Consider the following 13,167-nt stretch of genomic DNA (forward strand, 5'->3'; position numbering starts at 1 on the left):
ATGCACAGATAAAGAAAGTCCAATGAAGAAGTGGGCTCTGCTTCCGTTTCCCAAGCAGACTTGAGACCTCATTGCCAGTCCAAGATGGCGCTATGGGAACACCAGCATCAGGCATCTTTAGCAAAGATTTAGGGGTCTGGAATGAACTTGGTGCCTTCTCAGTGCCCCACTGATTTGGAGTCTGGTATTTTATCTAAACACCTTGGATTAATCCAGTTCTGAAGGACGTGAGATTCAAGCCCGCAGAACTGTTGTTATTGTTCAGGTGTTTTAACTGTATTTCTAACTCTTAACTGGGTTTTTCTTTGCAAAATATTGGAGTGGTTTGCCATTTTCTTCTCTAGATCATTTTACAGATGAGAAAACTGAGGCAAACAGGGTGAAATGACTTGTCCAAGGTCACATAGTCAGTAAGGGTCTGAGGCTGGCTTTGAACTCAGGATGATGATTCTTCATGACCCCAGAGCTTTCAAAGCACATCTCACAGGACCTTCTACATGAGGCTTTCTCCTCCATCCCTTTACTACTAATTAAATTTGACGCTTGTCCTGAACCACTTTGTCTTTCCTTTGTTTTTACTTGCTTGAGTAATAATAGCTAACCTTGAGATCGTGTTTGAAGGTTTGCAAAACACTTTACCTGTGACTCATTTGATAATGGAGAGGGAGGAGAGAAATGGTCAATGATTCCCATCAGATTCCTCCATCACCACTAGGAAAAAGAGACTAAGCTGGCTGTTTGGTGCCTCTGTTCTAGCTTGTTGGTCAGTTACCCCACAGCCCTGATTTTAGGGTGCATGTTGTAGCCCTCCACTCTTTCTCACCCCAACTAGAATGGGAGCTTCTTGAGGGAAGAGGCTGCTTGGTTTTGTCTTTGTATCCCTGTTCCTTGGCCCAGGGCTTGGCAAATGGTGAGCAGTTACTAACTGTCTGTGTTCAAATGTTGTAACGGTATCCTCCATACAGAAGAGACCATCTAGTCTATTTCCCTTCATTTACAGATAAGTAAACTGACGTCCACAGAAGTTAAATGACTTTTCCAGGTTGCACATCATAGGTAGATTTTGAATCCAGGTCCTATCATTTCAGTTCTGTGCTGTAAATTATTGGGGTCTTAAAATATATTGTATAAGTTAGAGAATTTTGTACCTTTGGAATTACTTTCCCCAGAATTCCTTTCATTACCCAGCATCCCTTTCCCTCAGTCCTCACTTGCTTTGTGACATTTATATGTAGTTCTGTGGCTCCTCCCTTTCACTCTCTTCTCTTGACTGGGGGCTGGGTTAGTTAGCTTTTTCTACTTTAGTTATTATTAATAAACTTTAAAAAAATATAATAGTTATTGTATGTTAATTTTAAAATCTACAATATCAAGGCAGAATGTTCATACAAAGAGAATCTTTAACAAAGATGGTCAACATTGGGAGGTAAGGAAGGGAAGACCTTCTTTTATTTTTATTTTTTAAATTTATTTTCTTAATTTTTCAATTTAGTCAATTTAGAACATTATTCCTTGGTTACACGAATCATATTCTTTCCCTCCCTCCCCTCCCCCCGCCCTTCTGGTAGCCAATGTGCAATTTCACGTGTGTCCTTGATCAGAACCTATTTCCATGTTGTTGGAAGACCTTCTTTTAAATGTTTTAAACATCTCACTTTGTCTGCCACTTGGCTTACCATGAATGACAACAACAACAATAATAAACATTTATAGAGCCCTTCCTCTGTGCCAAGGGGTGTGCTAAGCATTTTATAATTATTATCTCAATGGATCCCTTCCACAAGTCATTAAGGGAAGTTCTATTATGTTCTCCATTTTACAGATGAGGGAACTGAGGAAAATAGAGGTTAAATGATTTGCCCACGGTCATATAACTAGTAAGTATAGGGGGCCAGATTTGAACTTAGGTCTTCCTGACCCAAGGCCAGTCTATTCACCATGTCACCTAGCTGATTCGACTAAGAATATGATGACCACAAAATGTTGGTTAAAAGGATTCAAAGGTTCCTAATATTCTGCTTATTAGTCAACACTTCCGATGTTCTAAGAGTTTTGGAGAAGAATGCCAGGAGATCATAGCTCTAGAATCAGAAGGAACCTCAGAAGACACATAGTCCAACCCACTCCTGATGAAGGAACTGATACAAGAAGTTGTGACTTTCCCAAAATGGCCTTAGAGGTGGGATCTGAACTCTGGTCCTCTGGCTCCAGAGTTACTTCTATTTCAATGGCATATCCTCCTATCCAGCTCCAGATAGAACAGTAGGGATCACAAGAAGCTGGCAGCAAAGAACCTTGTTACAATACTAGTTTGCTTTCTGTTGTTAATAGTTAAGGATTCCCACTTTAAAGTTCATCTCTCCTTTAAAAGTCTCTGGAGAACCTCTAGAATGACCTGGAATCTGAAATATAGCACATACAGGAAGGAGGAAGCTACATGGATTAGGGTAAGAGGGAGGGTAATTGTAAGAAATCACATTAGGCTGGGAGTGATTGGAATGAGAATAGGAAGATACAGGCAGGAATTCATCTTATTCGGTATCGGGCAAATCAGTGGCCATCTAGCAGCCTTATTCCTTTCTTTTTCAACCCCTAATAGATCTTTAATGTGGCATTATCTATTTACCTGTCTATCTCTCTGCTTCTCTGTTTTCTTTCTTCCTTCCTTCCTTCCTTCCTTCCTTCCTTCCTTCCTTCCTTCCTTCCTTCCTTCCTTCCTTCCTTCCTCTTCTTTCTTTCTTTCTTTCTTTCTTTCTTTCTTTCTTTCTTTCTTTCTTTCTTTCTTTCTTTCTTTCTTTCTTTCTTTCTTTCTTTCTTTCTTTCTTTCTTTCTTTCTTTCTTTCTTTCTTTCTTTCTTTCTTTCTTTCTTTCTTTCTTTCTTTCTTTCTTTCTTTCTTTCTTTCTTTCTTTCTTTCTCTTTCATGTTAAAAGGCTAAATTACCCGGTTTCTCAGGTTTTCCACAAGATATAACCCCTTTCTTCATCTCTTTCCAAGCACATGTCTTTCTTTCTCTTTCTATCTTTCTATCTAACCTGTTCATCTCTTTTTCTGTCTCCCCCTGTCCCTTTCTCACAAGGTCCTAAACATGATTCTTTGGAAACAAATTTTGGTCTCTGTATAAATGTTTGTGCGTCTCTGTCTTCAGATTATTGTTAATAATCACATTCTTCATTTGCTGAAGTCATTTTTGATATATTTGCATTTTTTCCATGAGTTAGAAATTTCCCTAAATGAATATACTCTCCAGTTCTCATGAAATCCCACTTCTCCCCCTTCTCTTTGTTAACTAAAACATGAAGCCTAACACAGCATTATCAGTTATTGCTAAAAGGTCCTGACCATTGCTGGCTGGGGAAGAAATCCCACTGGAGAAGTGTTCCTAATAGATAAGAGAAGAACAAAGTACTTTGGGCATAGTCACATCCCACTTAGTGATGAAAACAAGCAGAAAACCGAGGCCAAGTTCATGCAAGGTACACTGACTGTCTTTGTTGTCATCTGTGAAGAATGTCCCAGCCCTTTATTACCATATATATCTATATATGTATCTCTCTCTCTCTCTCTCTCTCTCTCTCTCTCTCTCTCTCTCTCTCTCTCTCTCTCTCTCTCTCTCTCTAAGCAATAGAGACATAAAGGACCAAGTGAAGAAATGGCTTTCCATCTCACTCACCGCACCCCTGCAGATATTTACAAGACATATTATTGATATAAACACAATGGGAGCTTTTATACACCTTCATCAATGATTTTAGCCATCAAATAGTCAATGAAGGTTATGGCTTATAGGAGAGAGTGCAGGATTTGGAGTCAGAAGACAAAGGTTCAAATCCTACCTTGGTCACTGATTGGCTACAACCACAAACCCTTTGGAGTTGCTGTTTCCTCATTTATTTTTTAAAAATGAGAGATTTGGACTTGGTGAGCTCTAAGTTTCTTTCTAGCTTGAAATCTATGGTTCCACAATACATTTACAAACACCTGAGAGGTAATCCTGGAAAAGCCACAGGATCTGAGAATTTTAGAGATGAAAAAGACTTTACAGTTGACCTAACCCAGTCCACCTTTTTACAAAAAAGTCTTTCCTGATTGTACCGTTTACTAATGCCCATGCCCAACTCCCCAGTAGCTATGTTTCTACTTTGTTTATTTTGCATATTTACTTTTCTGGGTACATATTGGAATCAGGAGAGCAGCAACACACATGCCTACACACATGTATAGGTACATAGGTTTGTATGTATGCATTGCTCCTTACTCATTTCCAATTAAATGTACACTCTAAGGGCAGGAATTATTTTTTGAGGGTTCCCATCCCCTGTACCTAGTAAGATGCCAGTTACAAAGCAATTAATAAATGTGTCTATACCCTTCAGGCTTACTCTACTCATTGACGAGTCCTTGGTTAGGATCAACATTTCATTGGGGATACCAGTCATGATCCTTTCACCTTCAGCTCTACTCATTTTCTGAACTACTGTCTCCTCCCCAGCAGTCAGGCCTCCTTCAGTCAGGTGCCCCCTCCTTCTCTTCCCCCCATCTTCCCTTCTTTTCCTTCTCTCTTCTTTGACTCTCTTTTATATTTTGTCTTTCCTTCCCTATTAAACTATAAGTTCCATGGGAGTAGTGTTGCCTTGTTTTATAGAATCTTTCCTTTGAATATTCAAAGATCTATAATTTTACTGGCATGGCAACTCCTTCACCAATATGGGTGATAATTCTTCTCCCAATTATCAGCCATCTTTATGATTTTCCGTGATTTTTTCTCCAGTGTAAGCCATGTGTGTCTTCTTTCACAACATGATGAATGTGGAAATATGTATTGTATGATAACACATCCAACCTCTATCATATTACCTGCTATCTTGAGGAGAGGGGAAAAGGAGGGAGAGAGCATGGATCACAATTATTGAACATTACATCAACACCTAATCTGGAAAATTATTCTTAAAAAATTCATCTCATATAGGAAAAAAGATTCATTGTGATATTGATTTTTATCCTTCCATGCCTTACTGGGTGACAGAACTTCTAAGTACATCTAGAAAAGGTGCTCATTTGACAATAGAGAGGCAGATGGTCAACGAGTCCAGGCTCATTCTCAGAATTCTCTATATTTGGTAGGGTCTATCCAGGCTTGCGCACCTTTGAGAACCCAGGGTCATCTACAAGCATTAGAAGAGACATTCTGGATTCCAATTTTACCCAGCTTTATTTTTGAATGTATGTCTACTAGTCATTCATCCAATAAGTCTAAATTCCTGCAACTTTTTACTCCATCACTCCTGCTGGATTTCTAAGTGGTTGATCAATCCATGGGGGGCAAATCATGCCATCTTTAACACTACTAGCACCTAGCAAAACTATCTATAACCCTTGAAGGTTTGGAAAACACATTATGACTGTTATTTCATTTTATTCTCACAGAAACCTTAAGAGGTTGGTACTATTATTATCTTCATTTTACATAGGAGGGAGCTGAGCAAACAGGAGTTAAGTGATTTTCCCCAAGTTACACAGTAAGTATCTGGAGCCAGATTAATGTCACGTCTTCTTGACTCCAGGTCCAGAACTCTATCCACTGTGCCACTTTCATTAAGGCCAGGATGAAGTAGGTGTCATATTATTCTGGGACAATTCTTTTAAAGCTGGCTTCTGGCTATGAAAGGTAGGGCAGTACATTGGGATCTAAGAAAGCTCAAGATGAGCTAGAACATGATTACTCTTGTTTGTTTGAAGACCTACATATATTTATATTAGTTATGTGATAAAAGTTTTATTATCACCTATTTTACAACAGGGAAACTGAGGCTTCTATAAATCTAGAGGTGGAAGGGACCATCCTCTCACTAAACTTAATAAGGGCAAAGAACTGCCTGAAGTCATATAGAGATCTATATACAGTGGGATTCAAACCCAGGTCCCCTGACTTCAGATTTATTGCTCTTTCCACTGTAACACAATTCCTCCTGATTGCCACATCCTCAGGGTTATGAAGTCAGTAACTAGCAAAGCAGAGACTTTTATTGGAGTGAATGGAATTTCAGCCATTCTACTATTGAAGGCTGAAGAACATAGACTTTCAATACTAAAAAAAATCTCAATAGAAAACCTGGCAAGGAGTCATTTAGTTTTAGCTTGAATCCCTTTGAGGAGGAAGAAGATTCTAAGGTTCAAAGTAGTACATTTCATTTTTTTTTGTTAGGAAACGGTTATCTTCCCCCACTCCCCAATGCCAAGCTTTAATTCCATCCAATATTTCTTTTTTGGTATTCGGGGACTAAGGGATGATGGAGATCCATCTTTAGCCCTTACATGACAGCCCTTCAAATCTTGAAGAGATCTGTCATGATGTGCACCCCCTTCTTTCAACTAATCCTCACAGCACTTGATCTCAAGGTCTTTCTCCAATCCTTTTAGACAGATAACAGAATTAGAGCTTCTTCCAGAATTCCTCTAAAACCCTAAGAAACTACAATTTTTAATAGAAAAAAATATATACATATATATGTACCTACCTACCTATATATATACATAAACCTATCTACCTTTCTATCTATCTATCTATCTATCTATCTATCTATCTATCTATCTATCTATCTACTTATCTATCTACATACTTATCTATCATCTATCTATCTATCCATCATCTATCTATCTATCTATCTATCTATCTATCTATCTATCTATCTACTTATCTATCTACCTACTTATCTATCATCTATCTATCTATCCAGCATCTATCTATCTATCCATCTATCTATCTATCTACCTACTTATCTATCATCTATCTATCCATCATCTATCTATCTATCTATCTATCTATCTATCTATCTATCTATCTACCTATCCATCCATCTATCTATCTATCTATCTATCTATCTATCTACTTATCTATCTACATACTTATCTATCATCTATCTATCTATCCATCATCTATCTATCCACCTATCTATCTATCTATCTACCTACTTATCTATCATCTATCTATCCATCATCTATCTATCTATCTATCTATCTATCTATCTATCTTTCTATCTATCTACTCATCTATATATCATCCATCATCTATCTATCTATCTACTTATCTATCTACCTACTTATCTATCATCTATCTATCTATCCATCATCTATCTATCTATCTATCTACTTGTCTATCTACCTACTTATCTATCATCTATCTATCTATCCATCATCTATCTATCTATCCATCTATCTATCTATCTACCTACTTATCTATCATCTATCTATCCATCATCTATCTATCCATCATCTATCTATCTATCTATCTATCTATCTATCTATCTATCTATCTACTCATCTATATATCATCCATCATCTATCTATCTATCTATCTATCTATCTACCTATCTATCTATCTATCTATCTACTTATCTATCTACATACTTATCTATCATCTATCTATCTATCCATCATCTATCTATCCATCTATCTATCTACCTACTTATCTATCATCTATCTATCCATCCATCTATCTATCTATCTATCTATCTATCTACTCATCTATATATCATCCATCATCTATCTATCTATCTATCTATCTATCTATCTATCTATCTATCTATCTACCTATCCATCTATCTATCTATCTATCTATCTATCTATCTATCTATCTATCTATCTATCTACCTATCTATCTATCTATCTATCTATCCATCATCTATCTATCTATCTATCTATCTATCTATCTATCTATCTATCTATCTATCTATCTATCTATCTATCTGCCTGCCTATACATCTACTTTATCTATCTATCTATCTATCTATCTATCTATCTATCTATCTATCTATCTATCTATCTATCTATCTATCTACCTATCCATCTATCTATCTATCCATCTCTCTCTCTCTCTCTCTCTCTGGTCTCTTAATCCTCATCTCTTTAGGGCCACTGTGTAACCTTCTCAAATGATCAATCATCAATAAAGGAATCCTGTTTCTTAAGATTATATAGAATATTTTAGCATTTCTCATTGTCTTCAAAGTTATTTATCCTTTCCCTAAAATTAGAGGATTTAACCTTATTTGTGTGTGTCTTAGGATGTCTTAGCAGTCTGATGAAGTTATAGACCTCCTTAGAAGAATATGAGGTAACATAGTAGCTAGAACTTTGAACTTGAAATCAGGAAGACCTGAATTCAAATTTAACCTTGGATACTCATTAGCAGTGTGTTGTTGTTCAGTCACTATAGTTATATCTGACTCTTCATGGCCCCATTTAAGGTTTTCTTGACAAAGATATTGGAGTGGTTTGCCATTTCCTTTTCCAGCTCATTTTACAGATGAGTAAACAGAGGCAAACAGAGTGAAGTGACTTGCCCATGGTCACACAACTAGAGTCTGAGACAAGATTTACACTCAGGAGGAACATGAGTCTTTCTGACCCCAGGTTCCACACTCTATCCACTTTACCCACTAGCTACCCCAGAAGTGTATTCCTGAACAAGTTATTTGACCTCTATCAGTCTCAATACCCCCTTCTGAAAAATGGGCATAATAATAGAATCCATCTCCCAAGCTTGTTGCAGGATCAAATGAAAAAATGTTATAAACCTCTTTTTACAAACTCGATAATATGAAAATGCAAGCTATTATTATTAAATAATTGAAGGAAATGAATGCTACATTTTAGTATGAGGTTAGCAAAAATGAAGATATAATTGTTCCCCCATTTAAGTTCCCCAACTTCCAAAACCCAGGCTAAGAACTGCTGCTCGGGGCTGTAGCCCCCTTCATTTACATGCCCATCCCTTCATTATTCTGTGTTCTTCTCCTTTCCCCTGCTCCTGCTTTCAGTTTCGACTCCCCTCTCCCCCTAACCTTTACCCCTTTGTTCTCATCTGGGGAAAATAGAGGGAGTCATCAGCCTCAATTTAACAGAGTAATGCCTTTTAAATAAAAATACAGTAGAAACGGGTACTTATCAAAATGGAATGCTTTCAGACCCATGCATTTAAAGAAGATATAAATTTTAGGGCAGGCACTAAATTTTAACTGCAATCTGGGAGAAAGCCTTTTCAGTAATTCATAGAGAAAAATTAACAAAGCGAAAATTGCTTATCAGTGTTCTTTTGAAGTCCTGATATAGAACATAATTCTACAGATCATTAGGCCCTGCTCTGGGCAAGAGAGATTTATATTGATTGAGGGAACACAGAGGGTGAGGCTCCCAGCCAAGGCAAACAGGCTCTCTGCTCAAGGAGCTGTCCAGTAACACATTAGTGTCTTCCAGGTCAAGGGCGGGATGGAAGGGGGATGGCATCTGCTGGTCCAATTTCATTCCTGGGATCTTTGGTCATTAGGATGTCACTGTAGGCAGTGACCTTCAGAGAGCTGACCTTTCAACCCTGAACTGAGCCCTTGTAGAAGACCTGACCAAAGGCATTGAGAACAGGCAGGGAAGGGAAGAGACCTTTGGTCTTGGATCAAAGGTTGGAAGAAGGAGAGAAGAAGAAGGGCAAGGTGAAGGGGGGCAAAGATCTCCTCGCTGGGCATTCTAAAAGGACTTTATCAACTGTGTGTGTGAGAGAGAGAAAGAGAAAGAGAGAGACAGACAGATAGAGAGAGAGAGAGACAGAAAGAGAGACAGAGAGACAGAGACAGAGAGAGACAGAGAGACAGAGAGAGACAGACAGAGAGAGAGACAGAGAGAGGAGAAAGAGAGAGACAGAGAGACAGAGAGAGACAGACAGAGAGAGAAAGAAACAGAGAGAGAGACAGAGAGACAGAGACAGAGACAGAGACAGAGAGACAGAGACAGAGAGAGAGAGAGAGAGAGAGAGACAGAGAGACAGAGAGACAGAGAGACAGAGAGACAGAGAGACAGAGACAGAGAGAGAGAGAGGGAGAGAACACAGCTGTGAGTTCTTGGGTTCTTACTTACCCCCATGTGACAAGAAGATGTTCCACAGATCACAGCCAACCGAGACGTAATTGGCTGGTTTTCACAGGGCAGGTTATACCCTTTCACATCTGCTCCAATCACTCCTGTGAGAAAACAGAACAATATCCTTTTAACATTATATATATATATATATATACACATATATATATACACATACAAATACATACATATATGAACATGTATGTATATTATATTATAGTTTTAAAAGCAGCAATGTATAGATACCACACACACACACACACGTACACACACGCACACACACACACACACACACACGAAATACACTTTTTAGAGAAAAAAATGTTGAGAGCACTTCTGAAGGCCAGACCGGTAAAGGAAAAGGCCGCTGCCAGTAATAGGGAAATTGAGGTTTCAGCCTCCATGGCTGAGGATTGCCTCCTATTTGAGAAGAGCAAATTAATCAATCAACCAATCAATGCAAAAGCATTTATTAAGTACCTTCTATGTGCCAGATCCTAGGAATAAAAGGCAAAAATGAAAACATTTTTGCTATTAAGGAGGCTCCATTATACCAGGAAGAACCCAAAGCTCATTTTTAAGTAAATATAAGATAGAACCACGGTGGCATCAATGGGGAGGAGGCAGAGGCAGGGGTCAGGAAAATCTCATGTAGGAGACAGCACTTAAACCGTACTTGGAGGAGGCTTTAGATTCCAAGTGGCAGCGGTGAGGAAGGAGACTATCCTAGGCCTGGGGATAGCCAAGGCCAAGGGTAGGGATGGGAAGGGAGATGACATGCCATGGGTGAGGGACAAGTATGACAGTCTGGCTGGACTAGAGAGTGAGGGAGGGGAATATTAGGCAAAAAGTCTGGAAAGGAAGACTAGTGGTACGTCATGAAGAGCCTTAAATGCCAAATAAAAAGACCAGACATTTTTCTGAGCAAGTAAGTAACATACTCAAACAGTCATGGATGTGAACAGTAAACTGTGATAAGTGCAATCAGTCCATCAGCAAACATTTATTTTTAAGCACTAAGTCATACTAGATTAGTGATTTTGAAAGGCTCAAAGCTTAGACATACAGTTTCTGCCCTCATTGACCTTACAGCCTGTTAGGGAGATAAAACACCAACATAAATTGTTATAAGACAGAGAATTAAAATTAAAATATTTTTGATGAGAAGGGAGGGAAGGAGGGAGGGAGGAAGGAAGGAAGGCAGGAAGGAAGGAAGGAAGGAAGGAAGGAAGGAAGGAAGGAAGGTGGGAAGAAAGGAAGGAAGGAAAGAAGGAAGGAAGAAAGAAGGAAGGAAGGAAGGAGGGAAGGAAGGAAGGAAGGAGGGAAGAAAGGAAGGAAGGAAGGAAAGAAGGAGGGAAGGAAGGAAGGAGGGAAGAAAGGAAGGAAGGAAAGAAGGAAGGAAGAAAGGAAGGAAGGAAAGAAGGAGGGAAGGAAGGAAGGTGGGAAGAAAGGAAGGAAGGAAGGAAAGAAGGAGGGAAGGAAGGAGGGAAGAAAGGAAGGAAGGAAGGAAAGAAGAAGGAAGGAAGGAAGGAAGGAAGGAAGGAAGGAAGGAAGGAAGGAAGGAAAGAAGGTGGGAAGAAAGGAAGGAAGGTGGGAAGAAAGGAAGGAAGGAAAGAAGGAGGGAAGAAAGGAAGGAAGGAAGGAAAGAAAGAAGGAGGGAAGGAAGGAAGGAAGGAAAGAAGGAAAGATAAAAGGAAGGAAAGAGTCAAAGAACCACTTATTAAGCATCTAATTTGTGCCATGTACTGTACTAAGTGCTTTTCATATATTATCTCACTTGATCTTCACAATAACTTTTTACAGATGAGGGAAATGAGGCAGACAATTCACATGACCTACCCAGGGTCACACAGCTAGTAAGTTTTGAAAGCTAAATTTGAGGTTCAGATATTTCTGACTCCAGGCCAATCCTCGCCATGATTTAGTGTCAGAAGATAACCCCAACCCTCTTAGCATATTAGAGGAAGGCGTAAAATGTCACAGTCTTGTTCCTCAGACAGTGGGGCCAAGGGTTACCATGTTTTGAAGCAATAAAAAATCTCTGAAATGTAAAACAAAGGGAATATGAGGGAACAATGCTAGGAGTTAGGGAAAATAGGAAAGCTTTTCTATAGAAGGTGATTCCTGAACAAGTAGCAGAGGGAAGGAGGGATGGGGGGAAGTGGTGTCAAAGGCACAAGAGGAAAGTCGGAGTAGAAAATAAAAGGAAGAGGAGGAAGGGGACTGTGGATGGACCTTAGAGTTTGTGAAGAGGAAACAACCCCAAATGGCTAAAAATGGTAGGTTTGAGCCAGTTCCTTGAGTGAGGGAGTGGCAGAGTCAGAGTTGTCCTTTAGGGAAATCAATTCACTTGGAGTGGGAGCATGATTGGAGTGAGGGTGACTTAAGGCAAAGAGAAAAGTTAGGCGGCTATTGCAGTAATAAAAGCATGTGGGGATGAGTCTCTGATCTAGGGTGGTGGCTGTGGGTGAAGATAAGGGAATGGTTTTGAGAGAAGCTATAGAAGTAGATTGTTATTCTTGCTTGGGAAGAAAAACTAGAGTTCTATTTGCCTGATTTCCAAATATGGGAAATAGCCATAGAATTCACCCCCAGAGCTTTAAAGGACCTTCAGCGCTAGGCTTTGGCTCTGGACTGTTCATGAATATTAAATGGATTGGATACTTCAGAGAGGAAAGTCTGGGTTGTTAGAGGGAGTCTTTAAACAGGGTTAAAATTCCTTTTTCTTCAGAGAGTTTTTGGATGCCACAAGAAACATTGCTTCTCCCTGACCCCCATTACCCAAATCCCTCTGCTCCAATAAAAGGACTCTGAGTGCCAAAAGTTTTTGGCCTCAGAGACTAATCCAGTTCTTTCTTCCTAAATCCCTGTTGTTGCTCATCAGAACACTCCATCCCTTAAACCCCTGCCAAGTGGAATACCTCTGGTGGCACTAGAAGGACTGCTTTGTTTAGCATCGTCTGTGGATAGTTAAAAGAGTAAATTAGAACCCAGTGCTGACGACATCAAGGTCATGGACCGCATCTGTGTTCCGCCTCCCTGCTGGCTCATGGTGGCTCCCAAAAGTTATTCCAGGAGACATGCTGACAAATAATTTGAAGACTGGAAAGCTCTCATCATAGGTCTGGGTAGGCTATGTGTCTATTATCTCAAAAGAAGCAACCAAAATGACAAGGAACCTTGAGCTCATTCTATATCAATCAACAAGAAATAAGGGCTGACCATGTTCCAGGCACTGGGCTAGGCACTGAGGCTAGGAAGAC

The 13,167-nt window shown here is 39.3% G+C and overlaps 1 protein-coding gene across 2 annotated transcripts in view; it reads right to left on the minus strand.

Annotated features, from left to right (window-relative positions):
* FGGY (FGGY carbohydrate kinase domain containing) overlaps nt 1-13,167 on the minus strand; it is a 582,083-nt gene that overhangs the window by 190,459 nt on the left and 378,457 nt on the right. For both annotated transcript variants that reach the window (XM_007480500.2, XM_007480498.2), the window contains one exon: nt 9,905-10,008. In XM_007480500.2, coding sequence (XP_007480562.2) covers nt 9,905-10,008 — 104 coding nt within the window. The remainder of the gene's footprint in view (nt 1-9,904; nt 10,009-13,167) is intronic.

This window comes from Monodelphis domestica, chromosome 2, assembly GCF_027887165.1.
Source record: "Monodelphis domestica isolate mMonDom1 chromosome 2, mMonDom1.pri, whole genome shotgun sequence".
Lineage (NCBI taxonomy): Eukaryota > Metazoa > Chordata > Mammalia > Didelphimorphia > Didelphidae > Monodelphis > Monodelphis domestica.